The following is a 16,042-nucleotide window of genomic DNA, read 5'->3' as shown; positions in this document are numbered from 1 at the left end:
ATTGTTGTTTCAACTGGTGCTTAAGCTCTTGTGAGTAACAGTGATCATTTAGCATTTTGCACCTTTACTGCACCTAAATTTAACTGTATTGATAATAAGACTTGTAATTTGGTTATTTAAAATTCATTCAATAATATAAATGTCCATAATCATATTTTTAGGCTTGGTTATTAGTGAGTAAGTGGTTTATTTAAAAGTGTTAACATTCTGGTAAACACGATCGCTTAAGAGAACATTCTCCAAACCTTAATGTTCAGACAAATGCCAATGTTAGCAGTTATAAATCTGCTTGCAGTTACTGTGACACTGATGCTGATTCTCCTCTATAATCTGCTTTTTAAACTAGTTTACAAAAAATGCTGAAATTGTTTAAGGATTTTTTTCATTTGTTAATTTGCATTGTTACAATTTTATTTATTTTTTGATGATTGAGAGCATGCCCAGTCGAAATTGCAGAGTTCCTGAAAAAGAAGGGCCAGCACTGCAAATACTGACTCTTTGCATAAATGTCATGTATTTGTCGATAAAAGCCTTTGAAACGTATGAAGTGCTTGTAGTTATATTTCAGTACATCACAGAAACAACTAAAACAAAGATCTAAAAGCATTTTAGCAGCAAACTTTGTGAAAACTAATATTTGTGTCATTTTCAAAACTTTTTGTCACGACTGTACACACACACACACACGAGTGTTCGTTTATTTGACACTAGATGGCGCACTATGTTTAAAGGAAATTTAGAAAACAGCTGTGGAAATCAGATGGACCTTAAAAGTTTGCCAGATGTGTTCAGTAATATTCTGGATATTTATCAGCTCCATGCAGCTGTTCATTTGTGAACTTTACACAAAAAGAAGACATTTTGTCCAGGTTGATGCCTACTTACTGTTGGATTTGGATTGGACCTATTTATTCTAGTAACCAGTAGTATTTTGATGTCGTTTAAAAAAAAGGATTGTTGCATTGCAACCTCAGTGAGTCTAACAGCCATGTAGAACTGCTAAGACACAGGTTTAGATAAGACATTAATTTTTGCTAAGGTTCTCTAATATAATATGGACTTTTTGTATTAGCTGTTCTGCTCTCAAATAAAGGTCAATACTATCTCTCATATGTACACATACTGTCAACTGCAACTTACCCACGCTGAAAGCTTGTACCAATAACTTCATTAATATAGCTTACTCTGTGCAATTTTTTTTTAAAAGAAATTATATATACTGTATATAAAATTAATATGTTTCAGTGGTCTTTAGCAAAAAATCCTGATAAAGAAAGAACTCCATTTATTACTTTGTTTTTGCTTTTCACCACAGAAATGTGACAGTTTGATCTGTTTCAAACTTTATGATTAAAAAAAATTGTTTGGACAATAAATTAATGCATGTTTTTCCCCCATATTAAGGAAAAAGACTTAACTTTTATTAAGTTATTTATGGCTTTGTAATGGCTCAGATATACACTGGTGATTTTGTAAGGACTAATCTGATCTCAAATCCTTCTGTGCCCCCAGAAAGAAACAAAAAACAGTACACAACTGCAACAGATAGCGTGACGAAATACGTCATGATGGGGCCTGGAGGTGACTTTGCACTTCCAGGTACCTTTGCTCATCTGAATTTGCACACACCTTACCAGAAAACCTCACAAGAGTTTAACGCCACTTAGTATTTGAGTTAAAGCCACTGCAATAAACAATAAAAAAAAAAAATGTATACATTGTATCCGTGCATTATGTACAGCACAGACACAGAAGGAAATAATCAATATCAGATACAGATATTTAACAGTGAATGACTATTAGTGTTAATTTGTTTTTAAAAGTTTTTTTTACCATAGTTAAAATGTTAATGTATATAGGCACTCTGTTGTTCTGCTCATATTATATATTATAGTGTAGTATATTGTATTATAGTATAGTACAACCAAGTATATCATAATATAAAATAATATATCATTTTGTATTGGTCTATTATATTATAGGTTTTATAGCTTAGTATATTATATTGTAGTTACAACGTAATTCTTCACTGGACTGGGTGGGTCTACACTGTTGGGGTGGTCGCTCAGGACACGCCCCCTTCCCCCATGAAACCAGGATACCTCAAAATCACACCACCTAGCCCCGCCTCTTCGTGGTTAAACCACGCCCATTCTACAACCCCATTCAAATTTAACTGACTTTACCATAACACCAAACCCAGAACCGGCATCGGCGAGTGAAAGTGTACTTTTTCTTGTAATAATGATAATTTAGAGCATTATAATAATTCAAAAAGCACGGAACTTACAGGTCTACGAAAAGACTGAGAACACTTTTAATAATTACTGTAAACTTAACGTGGAGCAACGTGGAGGCGCTGCTGACAGTTTATTAGGAAACTATGGAAAAGGCTTTATTTTTGTACTTCGTGGTATATTTAACGTGTCCTGTTACAACAGGTAAGATCATAAGTTAATTATTAGTATAAGCTGACTTTGCACTCTGTGGAGAATACGCGTTTTATTAAAAAAAGATAAATAATATCTCTCCCTTTAAAAAGAAATATTATATATGTGGGTTATCAGTTTTTAACGCAGTGTGAACTGCCAATCATCTCAAGGTTAATAGCTTGTATAACAGGTTTAAGGTTGCATCACTTCACAGAGCTCTACGCTATCTCGAGACCCACGGCACACAACGCGCATGCGCCATTTTTTTAGCCTATATATATATATATATATGTATATAATGCCTGTGACCGCTCATATGGCTGTTCAATAAACAACAAACAAATATTCTGTGACAAATTGCTAATACTTTATAGTGCAAAATAATTTGTGTGCATATTAACAGAATAAGCTAAAAAAAAAATCCTATAAACTTCCATAATCTCAGTCCCCTTTATCCCACACCCCCTTTGTTCAGTTCCAGGAGCTGGACTTCTGTGTATCTGGGCCGTGCCTTTCCAGCCTGCTTAAAGCCCAGCACTCCACACTATGGTCGCCCCCTACCACTTTTCCAGGAACTCCCTCCTCATTATTTCCCTGAAAAATGCATGGAACATTTTAGAAACATTATCCAGATTAATAGTCTACAGTAGAGTTTTTTTTGTCCTGTGGAGTCTCCACCTAATCTGAATGTCTGAGATGACCGCTGTTTATTTTCCCACTGCTTTGCTTTTACTGTACTGCTCCACATATTGCTATACAGTGTGTGTATGCTTTATTCCAATGTGAACTAATGTTTCTGTGCAAATCCCAGACCTTTTTTCATTTGGAATCCAGTAAATTGTGCCTTTCTAAGGATTTGTACTACATTTAATTCTCACTAATTGCAGTAGTTTCTTTTTTCATACTGACGTGGAATAAATATTTTTTATTTTAATAAAACTCAAAACACAGTCTCTGTTGGTACATGTGAGAGGTTTTGTGTGGTGCCTAGATAAATATTCTCAAGTTATTTAACTAATGGCAGCAACATATTTAATTATATCCTACATCCTTAAGACTACTGCATTTTGACTATGAGCTTATACTATACATCCAACATTGCTGTTAGAATGTTAGAGTGATTGTAGCTCTGATCAAATGCATGACTTCCAGAATAAGAGCTATTTTGCAATTGAGAATCACAGAGAATGTGTTCCCATAAAGTCTATACTAAAACACTGTGTGAAGTTTAATCTTTTCCCCTATGTCAGAAGTGTCGAATCTTATCCATCAATCAAGAGCCATTGTGGGTGCATACGGACGCATGTGCATCAGATGTGGCTTCTGCTTGGTTGAAATGGAAATCTGCACCTACACCAGCCCTTTCTGGATAAGATTTGATACCCGTGCCTTATGTCATGAGATGAAAAAGGCAGATGTTAGTCTGCTTAAAATATACCGGATACCTTTTTTGCATGACAAAAGAGCTACTTAGTTGCACACAGGACCCTCTTAGTGACTTGTGCCTTCTGTCTTTGGTGTGCGAGAGATTAGAGGAATCAATGACTAGATTGGTCACTATTGATTGGTATTAACAGTTAAATTGATTTCATGTGAAGATTAGTGAAATACTCTGTATAATAAATTTTATTAATATATTGTCATCATTATACAGGCCGAATAAATTATGCACAGCCTTTGCGCATCTTTTTTTATATTTGTAAAGTATCTATGACATAACTTTGTGTACACTTAACCCAGTGGGCCAACAGTGGTGTGATCCGTCATGTCCCTCCCTTTTGGTCATGTCACAAACAGGTGACCCTGCTGCCAAATGTGCAGAGCGCCAATCATCTACTGGCCCTGACAATATATTGATAAAATTCATTATACAGAGTATTTCACTAATTTTCACATGAAATCAATGGCAAACCAATTTAACTGTTAATAACAATCAATAGTGAACCAATCTGTCATTAATTCCTCTAATCTCTCGTACACCAAAGACAGAAGGCACAGGACAACCATTTCATTCATACACTTTAAGAGCTTTTCCTCCACAGAATACACAAGTTTGTGTGTTTCTCTCCCGAGATGGAGTAAAAATACACAGATCAAAATCTATACTACTATACATTATAGTACTATACATTAATTTTTTGTGGCTGATAAAATGATAACTAGGTTCAATATATAGTTTATAGTAAATATAAAAGAAACGCCCTGATGCATAATTTTACTGCTAATAGCAGTGAGATATATGGGATCATCCTTTGTTCCTCTTTGGTGTACCAGAGCCTATCCCAGGAGTATACCCTGAATGGGATGTAATTCCATTGTAGAGCACCATGAACACACATAGTCACACACTTATTTACACCTTGGGCCAATTTAGGGAGAACAAAGAGAAAATGTCATGGGAACAACTGAACATGGGGAAAAAATGACAGTCATTTCATTTTAACATCAACACTGGGACCATGGAGAAGTGTGGTGGCAACAATAACTGCTGCACCAGATTGTTTTGGGTTGGGACGCAAAAAAGTTCCTTTTGGTTTTGTTTCTATGCTGCTTTATGAACAAATACTTGATAGATTATATGCTAATGAAATCTGTTTTCTTCTGACCTTAGGTAATGTTAATAGTATTGTTTTTTATTAAGAAATGGTTTTTTAAATCCCAGATTGTGACTCTTACACTCCTCGCATCTTCAAGCCTGCAAAGATAGTTCCCAGATAACATGGATTATACCCATGAATCACTTGTCCATAAATGAACTACTAAACTGGAAAGACCTTGTGTTAGCACTGTTGCCTTGCACCTCCAGGGTCTGTGTTCAATTCCCACCATGCATCCCTGTGCATGGAGTTTGCATGTTCTCACCATGCTTAATGGGTTTCCTCTGGGTGCTCCAGTTTTCTTCCACAGCCCAAAGACATGCAGATGAAAGAACTGCTGCGTAATCATAAAGAATGGCCTGTGCTTATTTTAATAGAGCACGGTGGCTCTGTTGCCTTGCACTTCCGGGGTTGGGGGTTTAAGTCTTATCCTAATTCAGTGTGTATAAAGATTGCATGTTATCCTTGGTGCATGGTGGGCTTCCACCAGTTCCTCTATTACAGAAGGTTGAGGTGTTTCCAAATAGCCAATGGTGTATGATTGTGAGTTTGAGTCTTATAAGAGCCTTTGAATTGACACCCCATCCACAGTGTACCCCTTCCTTGTGCTCTGAGTTTTATGGGATAATCTCCGGGTGAAAGAGTAATGACTTGTTATCCTGCTCTCCGGTTTCATTTATAAGAGGAAGGGTTGTAACCTTGGATTTACTAATTAGGGATCAAAAACCTATATCTACATAGCTGTAAACCCGCTTTGTGACAAACACTATTGTTACAAAATAACAAGACAAATTGAATTAAAAATAGTATTAAATATTTTCTTGTTCTGCAGAAGTTGGACCCTGCGGCTCCAGGAACTTCCAGTGTGGCAATGGGAAGTGTATTACAATGAGATGGATATGTGATGGTACTGATGACTGCGGTGATGGCACTGACGAGCTCCCTGCTTCCTGCTGTAAGTATATCATTAACATGCAGCTACTCATGCATTTGTGGTTTTACCAGAACAACAAAGTTTGTTAGGTTTAAGATACGATAGGCATTTGTTTTAACACTTACATTCTGCGCATTACTCTCAGTGGCAAAGACATGCAAACCCAGTGAGTTCCACTGTGGTGGACGGCTAAACCAGTGTGTGCCCAAAAGCTGGAAATGTGATGGCAAGGCAGACTGTGAGAACGGAGCTGATGAAGCCGGCTGCAGTGAGCAATTCTTTCTGTTAACCTGGTGATAGAATTCATATGTTTAAAACTTATTTATTTATTTATTTAGTTCTTGACTTCTTTTACAGGTCCCAGACAGTGTCTGAATAGTGAATTCCGTTGCAGCAACGGTCAATGTGTGTCTCAAGCCTTTGTCTGTGATGAAGATGCTGACTGTGATGATGGCAGCGATGAAGCAAAGTGCCAGCCCAGGACTTGTAGTTTGACTGCTTTTCGGTGCAACTCGGCGTGTCTGCCACGCCTGTGGGTCTGCGACGGAGATACTGACTGTGCAGATGGTTCTGACGAGTCGCCTCAGAACTGCGGCAACCAGCCTTCTCCATCTCCCAGCAGGCCTTGCTCCAGTATGGAGTTCCATTGTGGCACTGGGGAATGTATTTCAAACAGCTGGAGATGTGATGGGGATCCTGACTGTTCGGATCGATCAGATGAGAACAACTGCAGTAAGTCAAAAACCTTTTTGTTTTGCCAAATAACAGATAGAGACATTCTAGGTAAAATATTATGCAGGTAAAAGTAGATGTCCTCAGTTTACTTGAGTAAAAGTACAAAACTTAATGCATTAAAAGCTCATTAGAGCCTTTATTATAGTATTTCTTTGTCTGAAACCATCTCCACTTCTGATTTCCAACATGACTTTTACACGATTAAGCCTTGTATAGAGTGAAATCAAATCACGCAATTAGGTATAAAAGTCAGCAGGTACCACATTAAATCTCAGGAAACTGGAGTACCCAGTGGAAACCCACCAAGCACGAGGAGAACATGCAAACTCTATACACACAGAGGTGGGAATCGAGCCAGGCCGGGAATGTGACCCTGGAGGTGTTTGTTTGGGCAGCGGGTGGTGCATGGCTGGTGGGTGGTGATGTTTGCACAGGTAGTCACATGTGAAATGTGATTATTAGCTTTTATGTTGTGTTGTGGGCGTGTCACAGGCAATTATCAGCTTTTGCATTATACTATGGGCAGTAAATTAACAGTAAATAACTATTAACAGGAAATTAACAAAAACTAATGTTATGCTGAAGAAAATGTAAAAATAAAAATGTAAGTAGTGAAATAAAACCAACTTTGGATGTATTTGTCATGTTGACAAAATTCCATGCTATGCTGAAATACAGAAGCCAGTTAGTTTATGCATAATTTGCATAATTTGCTAGATGCATATTTAATAACATTGAAATTCATAGATTTTTACTAAAACCTACCCCAAATTTAATATCATTTAAGACAAACGATGTTGACATGTTATGGTTGTGGCCACATCAGTATCAATGTCAAATCTTTAAAAACTTACAAGAACCTGAGCAGTTGGGAACAGGTTAAAGAACCAACAGGGAGTTATGAAGAAGTTCTTAGAGTTTCATTTGACCACAAGACTGCCTGACTGTATTTAATACTTTTTTTTTTTTTTTTTTTTTTTTACAAATGTCTGACAGTGTTTTGGTAGAAACTCAGGACACAAATTCAGCCAGTTAAAAATATGTACTTATTTTACTTAGCATGCAATAAGTAATTTCTTCATATATTTTAATCACTTTTTTTTAGCAATTTAATTGTGAACCCTTGTTCTGGACAAGGACTGTTTCAGGTCTAGTTTATCAAATAAATTAAAAATTATTTTAAGTAAGATTGAAAAAACTATTTTATTATGCTGAGTTGCTTTAACTTATAAAATTGATCATAATCAAAATATTAATTATTTCAAAATTTTACTGATATACATTAAAACTGTACTTATGAACAGTAACAAAGGTAACTAAATTATTGTGCTAAGTTCTCTGGCTATGTGATAAACATGATTTTTAAATAAATAAACTCTTTTGTACTTGAACAGCCGTATCCACATGTCGTCCAGATGAGTTCCGCTGCAGTGATGGATCGTGTATCCATGGTAGCCGCCAGTGTAACCAGGTGTATGACTGTCAGGATATGAGCGACGAACTGGGCTGTGTCAATGGTGAGTCAAAATGATCTATTTCAAGAGAAAATCCTCTAATTTGCTGCAATTTGCATTGTACAGCATGTTTACACGGGCGTATCATGACGATGTTTTTTAGAAACCCATTGTGAGGCACCATCCAGATTCCAGTGTCGCAGCGGTGAGTGCATCAGCATGGACAAAGTTTGCGACAAACATCGTGATTGTAGGGATTGGTCTGATGAGCCCCTGCGTGAGTGTGGTGAGTAATAAACCTCAAGTCAAATCCACAACTAAAACAGAAGGGGGGATTTTAGTAACAATGTCTTGCATCCTGATAGGTTCTAACGAGTGTCTGTACAATAACGGTGGCTGCTCGCATATCTGTAATGACCTAAAGATTGGCTATGAGTGCTTGTGCCCCAGTGGATTCCGCTTGGTAAACAAGAAACGCTGTGAAGGTAAGACAGTGAAGATTTGGGAATTTTAAACTACCTACTGTACATGTGAACATTAGGCTTCAACCTTTGTCCTGCTGTTTTATCACACAGATATTGATGAGTGTGCCAATGGGGACACGTGCAGCCAGATCTGTGTGAACCTGGTGGGCAGCTACAAATGTGAGTGTGCTGAAGGTTACCAAGTCGATCCAGCAACCAAAGCCTGCAAAGCTGTTGGTATGTCTTTGACCTCTAGGCTGCACTGCGTATCACTTATGTCAACCTGTTTTGATGTTTTTTGATGTTTTAAGGTGGTTTTCTCTATCCTGTTCAGGAACTGTAGCCTATCTGTTCTTCACTAACCGGCACGAGGTGAGGAAGATGACTCTGGATAAGAGTGAGTACACTCAAGTCATCTCCCGTCAGAAAAACATAGTTGCATTGGATATGAACATCGCCAACAAGGAGATCTTCTGGTCTGATCTGTCCCTCAAGAAAATTTATCGGTAATAATCGAATAAATTTCAATTCCAGAATTTAAAATTGACAGACAGATTGAAGACTAATTTTCTGTGCCTTATGTTTTGGAGATTATTCCTCTTTATCATATGCAACAAAAAATACAGTCAAGTAACTAATACACAATGCACAAAAAGTGTGTGCTATTTGTGTAGTGGAAGAAATAAAGTGATACAGTTAAATGAATACTGTATTAATATTCTTTAATTATTGACTGTATATACCTATACTATACAAATCCAAGATTTTTTGTATCATCTCATGTGCAGTTTTGGATGGACTTATGTGTAATTCACGTGACCAGTTCTTTCTGATAGTTCTGTTCTACCAGTCTATCAAATACGTAGATGAATCACTATTTGCCTTCACTTCCCGTCCTACACTTTCTTTTTTTAGAGACACAAAAGAATAAAACCTAGTTTTGTTGGCAAAACATTAGTTTCAAATCAACTTTTCTGTGTTTTTTTCCCCTGATGTCCATTAGATTGTTATTTAAAGACGCACAAAAATACACAACTTTTGCCCCATTATGTATAAACTGCTCTGTATTTTCTAGAGCTCCCATGGATGCTGCGTTAAACTCATCTCAGCATAACATTGTGATTGACTCTGGCTTGGATGCTCCTGAGGGCATTGCAGTGGATTGGGTCCATGGTAATATCTACTGGACAGATAGTGTACGTGGTGCCGTCTCTGTAGCCACAGCAGATGGAAAGAAACGCAAGACGCTCTTTGCAAATAATATGACCAAGCCAAGAGCTATCGCGGTTGACCCGATTAAGAAGTGAGTCGCAAATTTGATGCTTAGAGTACATGTTTAACTTTATTACTATGTTGGCTTAGCCTGATATCGTATGTCTAAATTTGTTATACTGTCTAGTTTTGTGTACTGGACTGACTGGGGTACACCTGCTAAAATTGAGAGGGGTGGCCTGAATGGAGTTGATCGCAGCACTTTGGTGTCTGATAACATTATCTGGCCCAATGGACTAACTCTGGGTAAGACATTTCTCCTCATGTAGTTCTGTGTGCCTTATTAAGGTCATATATGTATTTTGTTAATATGCTTTGACCTGTTTCTTTTTCTTTCCCTGTACTCAGATCTGTTAAACGAGCGCCTGTACTGGGTGGACTCTAAGCTGCATATCCTCGCCAGTATTAATGTGCAGGGAGGTGGCCGTCGTACACTTATTATTGACCAGGGCAGACTGGCACATCCACTAAGTGTCACAGTGTTTGAGGTTAGTTTGCCTTTAGAATGACCTAATTGAACGGTATTTAGTTTAATTGAGTTTTAGATCATATTAATAACGGCATAGCCTCAAACTAGGTATTAAGAGGATATCTGGATAAGTTAATAGACATGGTAATTTCATTTTCTGCCTTTAGGAGCGAGTATTCTGGACTGATGTAAGCAACAATGCTATCCTGAGTGCTAACCGCATGACAGGGGGAGAAATCACAAAGCTGGCAGAACATATCACATCTCCAGAGGACATTGTGCTGTTTCACAACCTGAAGCAGCCCAGTGGTGCGTCAGATCTGACATGATGAATCTCTATACCTGTACATCAAAGTGTACAGTGCAGGGTTACAGTACTATACAAACCTAGTAGAAATTCCTCCACCTTTTTTGTGGTTTTGCTCAGCATTTGTATTGAATAATGTTTTTTTTTCCAGCTGTGAATTGGTGTAAGTTTAACAATGGTGGATGTGAGTTCCTGTGCTTGGCTGCACCACAGGTCAGCGTCTCCTCACCAAAGTATACATGTGTTTGTCCAGACAACATGATGCTGGACAAAGATATGAGGAAATGTATTCCTGGTAAGATCAATTTTACCAGTCTTAATGGATTATTTAAGATTGAAAATATATCAATGGAGCGATCATTTAATTACACTGACTGCTGTTTTCATTCTAGTACATTTCATGACACAGATTTTATATATTTTTTGAACAGCTGTTCCAACATCAGCATCAACAGCTCAGCCCAAAGTACGTACCACAGGCCACCCACATATAACCCCACATAATACACCAAAAGCCTCCACTAAAACCTCAGCTCCAACCATCACCTCTGTGGTGAAGACACAACCTACAGAAGCTTCCAGAGCAAACCCGCCCACAGTCAACACACATTATGAAGTGACCACACAGACAAGTAAGGGATGATTCCTTTAAATCACTTTTTCACTTTTTTGAACAATGACAAGAGTTTCGGAAAAACAAAAGAGATTATGTGATTATAATGTTAATATCAATTATTTGACAAAAGCATTCTCAGTACCTCTGCTGTGTGAATTATGAGACAGTCAATGTTAGAAACTGTGGTCAATTTGCATTTAAATATAAATAAATGTCAGGGACATAGTAGTGAAAGCTATGGATAAAATATATACACTACCGTTCATAAGTTTGGGGTCACTTTTTAACTCTATGATTGTTTCTGATTTTTATTTCTTTTCACATTGTAAAGGAATGCTGAAGGCCTTCAAAAAATGCCTTAATATCCTTTGAACAGTTAATATTGAGATGTTTCTCCTACTTATGCTCTGTAAAGACTTCATAACGCCTCTAATCTGAGGTGCTGTTAATTGGTCATTTTTCAGGCTGATAACTCTAAATGAACTTCTCGTCTGCAGCAGAGGTAGGTTTTGGTCTCGCCCTCCTGGGATGGCCTTCATGAGAGCCAGTTTCATTATGGTGCTTGACGATGGATTTTGCAAATGCACTTGACAATACTGTTCTTGCAAGAACTATTACAGAAAGGCTGACCTCTGTGTCTTAAAATAACAACTAACTGTTGTTTTTGTTGTTGTTACATAATTACCTAATTCCATATGTGTTATTTTATAGTTTTGAAATCCCCAGTATTGTTGTAGAATGTAGAAAATAAATCACTAAACAAAAACAAAGAAATTTGCAAGTGACCTCAAACTTTTGAACGGTAGTGTATATATATATATATATATATATATATATATATATATATATATAAAACTATGTTTTTCCAACAACGTGTATATGGAAAAAGATGGGACTAAGAACTAAGCCTTGGGGTACATCTAGAGTTGCAAGGGCAAGGGATTATGTACATTTAAGGGAATTATATACAAGTAACACACTGTATTATGTTGGACTAAAACTTGGACCCCACATTTACTGCGTTCATTGCGGTTGAGCCTTAGTTACCTCAATTCTGATTTGCGATTACCTCAGATCCCAAGGATGCACAAAGCACTTTAAAGTGAACTCCCAGGAAATGCCTACCAGCCTACCAGCTGGCTTTCAATGATGAGTATGTGGTACTTATAGAGATTTCATTCATGGGCCTCCCTCTGCACAGTCAGCTTGAGGAGCACCATTTGTTTGGATCTTACACTGACAGTAGGGATAGGCAATCAGACACTTGCACTGATCTTGCATAGGTCTTCCTTAATCCATCTACCTTCAGGGACTGACAATGTTAATATTGTCAAGTTGTTTGTAAATACCATAATTGGACCCTACTGGATGCCACTTGCTGGAAAAACACCTCATCTTGGCTTTTTCCATTGCTTTGACCAAGAGGTCATTGTGGCTGAGAACAGGACAACAGACATTATACACCTACAGTCTTTTTCCAACTGATGCTAGTTAGTGTGGAAATCTCCACAGGAAAGTCAATTTGAACATTGAACTGATGGGCATTACCAGGGACATGACATGCTTGCAAAATGAGCTCTACTAGCTTATGGGGGACAGTTCCATAAGCATTGTTAAGGTCAAGCCAAATGTTTGCAAGGTCTCTTTAATTGTGCTTTACAACCATGATGATTTTTAAGATGACACTTGTGTGCTCAATAATCGTGAGACTCCAGGAACTCTGCCGTTCTTACCCTATTTCATTTATCCTGTAGTTCTTGTTGGGCTACAAGGTTGATCAGGTCCTATCTGTTTCCTCCCAAAGTGTTAACACCAAATGATGCTTGACTTCACCTTCATCTTCCTATTAAACTTTCCAGTGAGGACATTCTCCAGGGCATCAAACTTTTATATTTGTTCTTGGAATGCGCTATTAACATTGTTAATTGCAGTTTTCCTGGCTTCCAGTCTGTGCTAAGGGCATTTTCTAAGGTCATAACTGTAAGCCATTGTGTAGGCCGATCATCCTCCCCCATTGCTCGACCCTGTGGATTATCTTATCATTTAGTAAGATGGAAGAGAGAAATTTTAGGAATTGAGCATATGAATTCTGCATTTTTGTCATTTTATAGCTGATTTTCTTTCATGTTACATTTTGTGACTTTTATAGACGGTCATAGTATTGTTGCTGCAGTGAGAAAAGAATCAACACCGCTGGCTCTTTACATCACATTACCCTTAGGTGAGTATAATTAAATCAATTTGTTTGTATTAGAGATTATAAAGAGACTGAATTGCATGGGCAGGATTTTTACTTTTTGTAAAACTTGTCCTTCTTTTTAAGTGGTGTTATGTCTTCTGGGATTGGGTGGCCTGTTACTGTGGAGGAGCTGGAAGCTAAAAAACACCAACACCATTCATTTTGAAAATCCAGTCTACCAGAAAACCACAGAAGATAAAGTTCACATCTGCAAGAACTACAGTTCTGAAGGCTACTCCTACCCACCGGTATGACCCAAACTCTTTTTATTGTGATAAATCATTATAACATCAGGATCTGTACCTTTTAGTAGCATTCTTCATGAAAGTCTACTATTTATTTTTTCCAGAGGCAAGTTGTGAGTCTTGATGATGAATTATGAGCTTTAACATCTATGCTAGGACTGACTACACAACCTGCTCCTTTGAAAAGCTGTAACAGGCTCAGTGAATGGACATTTGGAGATCACTGTGTCCAGGGTCACAATCCAATTTTTAGAGACAGTTCCTGAGGCGAGCTTGTCCATGCTCATCTTTCTAGGAAACACAGGGAAACAAAGCAACCTCAAAAATCACTGACCTCTTCTAAGGAGTAAGGGAGAAAGTAATTGGTTATGGATGTGGAATTGTGTGTATGTAAGACAAAACTGCAGTATTGTTAAATGGAATATTCTCACTGAAGATGTATTGTAAATAATTTGTATGTGAAGTTTATGAAGTATTTTTTAATGGATTGTAAATACATACACCACTATATGGTATACACTATATGGCCATATGATTCTTCATGTGTATTGCAGATTTACTCCTCATTTGGTGTTATAATAATGTCTACTCTTCTGGGAAGGCTATTAGATTTTGAAATCTACATTGAGGGATTTGCTTATTCAGCTGAGAACATTTTTGATGCTAATGTTGAGTGAGGAGACCTGGTGCACTACCAGCGTTCCAGTTTATCAGAAAGGTGCTCATGAGGCTTGAGGTCAGGGTTCTTTGCAGGAGACTTTGCAGTTCTTCCACTCCAGGAAAATCATTTCTTGATAGACTTCACATTGTGCACAGGGATATTATCATGATGGGGCAGGTTCGGACCTCTTAGTTGCACAGAAGGGAAACTGTTAATACGAATAAATTTGTGGAAGCAGTCACATGGATGTGATTATCTTGTGTCCACAATCTTTTGGCCATATAGTGTACCAACGTATTAAAACCCCAGGTCATATACAGATTTATGACAAAAGTGGCTTTTGTCAGTACATCGGAACCTCAAAATGGTGCTCTTTTAACTTTTTACAACAATTGTACAGCAAGAGTGGATTGATAAACCAAAGTCTATGAAAACTATGTACCATCGATAAGGCTCTGTAGTTTTTTTTTTTTTTTTCTAAATTTTTTTATAGAAACCCCATTCAATACAAATCAGTAATGCAGCCTCAAGTCCTGGCTTAATAGAAACTAAAGGAATTTGGTTGAGGTAAAATAAAACAATGCTACTCAAATCAGTAGCCATACACATCCATGTGCTGGATGTGTATAGATAATTTCTATAATTGTGTTTTTGCCATTTTGTAGTTTGTTCTGTTTGTTTGCCTCTGCAGGCATATTTATTTGTATTGTTTTGTTCGGTAATCCCTAAGATTAAAATGTGAGACCAGTGCATGTATGCCATTTATCCATAAGGAAGTGTAAATATATTTGTGTAAATGTAATTGCATATGTAAATACAAATTTTTTGTCAACCCTAGTTGACATTTTATTTACATAAACAAACTTCTTTATTTATTGTAGAATTCACATGCCTTAACTGACATTTGTAATGCCCTCGTCTGCATCATCCCCTCTTCCTAAATCTTAAAGAGTCTGCTGTACCATAACGTATGATGCTTGATTTTTAGCAGATGTTGTTGTACACAGAAAAATCTGACTGTATTTTTTGTTCCTAAAGAAGGAATGAAATGTGATTTGTATTTTTTGAAGATGTTTTAAATATATTTTGAGCTTGTTGATTTTGGTAAAAAAAAAAGGAAATAAACAAGGAAATAAAAGGATTATTTTAATTTGCTGTGGAATTTATTTATTTATTAGCAATAATGAGGGTAAATAATCATAGCAGCCTTATCCTAGTGCAGATTTACTCCACATTTGGTGTTATAATAATGTCTACTCTTCTGGGAAGGCTATTAGATTTTGAAATCTACATTGAGGGATTTGCTTATTCAACTGAGAACATTTATGATGCTGATGTTGAGCACAAATAGTTGTCTTTTGGCATTTCCCATGTGTATGTTCAATGCATAGCCTGCTAAAAAAATATGTATGTGTTGATATATTGCATTGATGTTTCCAAATGTAAACTGTTAAAGCTAGGCAAAAATAGCACAAGGTTTGCTAAATTTAGAAATAAATCTAAATAATATAAATAAATTAGAAAGTGAATTGGATCCCAACTGCGTTGTAGTATGATGGAATGCCTACAGCTCGGCCCTCTTCCCAATTACACAATCCTCACTCGACCAGGAAACCA

General features: G+C 37.1%; 1 protein-coding gene across 1 annotated transcript; it reads left to right on the top strand.

Annotated features, from left to right (window-relative positions):
• Window positions 1–2,212: 2,212 nt before the first annotated feature.
• ldlra (low density lipoprotein receptor a) lies at window positions 2,213–15,548 on the top strand. The gene is made up of 18 exons (XM_053515198.1): window positions 2,213–2,441; window positions 5,862–5,984; window positions 6,109–6,231; window positions 6,321–6,695; window positions 8,093–8,215; window positions 8,316–8,438; window positions 8,518–8,637; window positions 8,728–8,853; window positions 8,951–9,122; window positions 9,692–9,919; window positions 10,016–10,134; window positions 10,237–10,376; window positions 10,525–10,666; window positions 10,816–10,959; window positions 11,096–11,296; window positions 13,430–13,501; window positions 13,604–13,767; window positions 13,869–15,548. The coding sequence occupies exons 1-18, from the start codon at window positions 2,384–2,386 to the stop codon at window positions 13,899–13,901; spliced, it is 2,586 nt and encodes an 861-aa protein (XP_053371173.1). The 5' UTR covers window positions 2,213–2,383; the 3' UTR covers window positions 13,902–15,548.
• Window positions 15,549–16,042: the final 494 nt, after the last annotated feature.

Source organism: Clarias gariepinus, chromosome 16 (genome assembly GCF_024256425.1).
Source record: "Clarias gariepinus isolate MV-2021 ecotype Netherlands chromosome 16, CGAR_prim_01v2, whole genome shotgun sequence".
Classification (NCBI taxonomy): Eukaryota; Metazoa; Chordata; class Actinopteri; order Siluriformes; family Clariidae; genus Clarias; species Clarias gariepinus.
This window is presented reverse-complemented; position numbering and strand designations above follow the sequence as displayed.

Bases quoted from the DNA above. Each gene is read 5' to 3' on its own strand.
- ldlra (XM_053515198.1), top strand. From the start codon at position 2,384: ATGGAAAAGGCTTTATTTTTGTACTTCGTGGTATATTTAACGTGTCCT. The intron at 5,985-6,108 runs GTAAGTATATCA...CATTACTCTCAG, and splicing joins CGAGCTCCCTGCTTCCTGCT to TGGCAAAGACATGCAAACCC. The intron at 11,297-13,429 runs GTAAGGGATGAT...TGACTTTTATAG, and splicing joins TGAAGTGACCACACAGACAA to ACGGTCATAGTATTGTTGCT.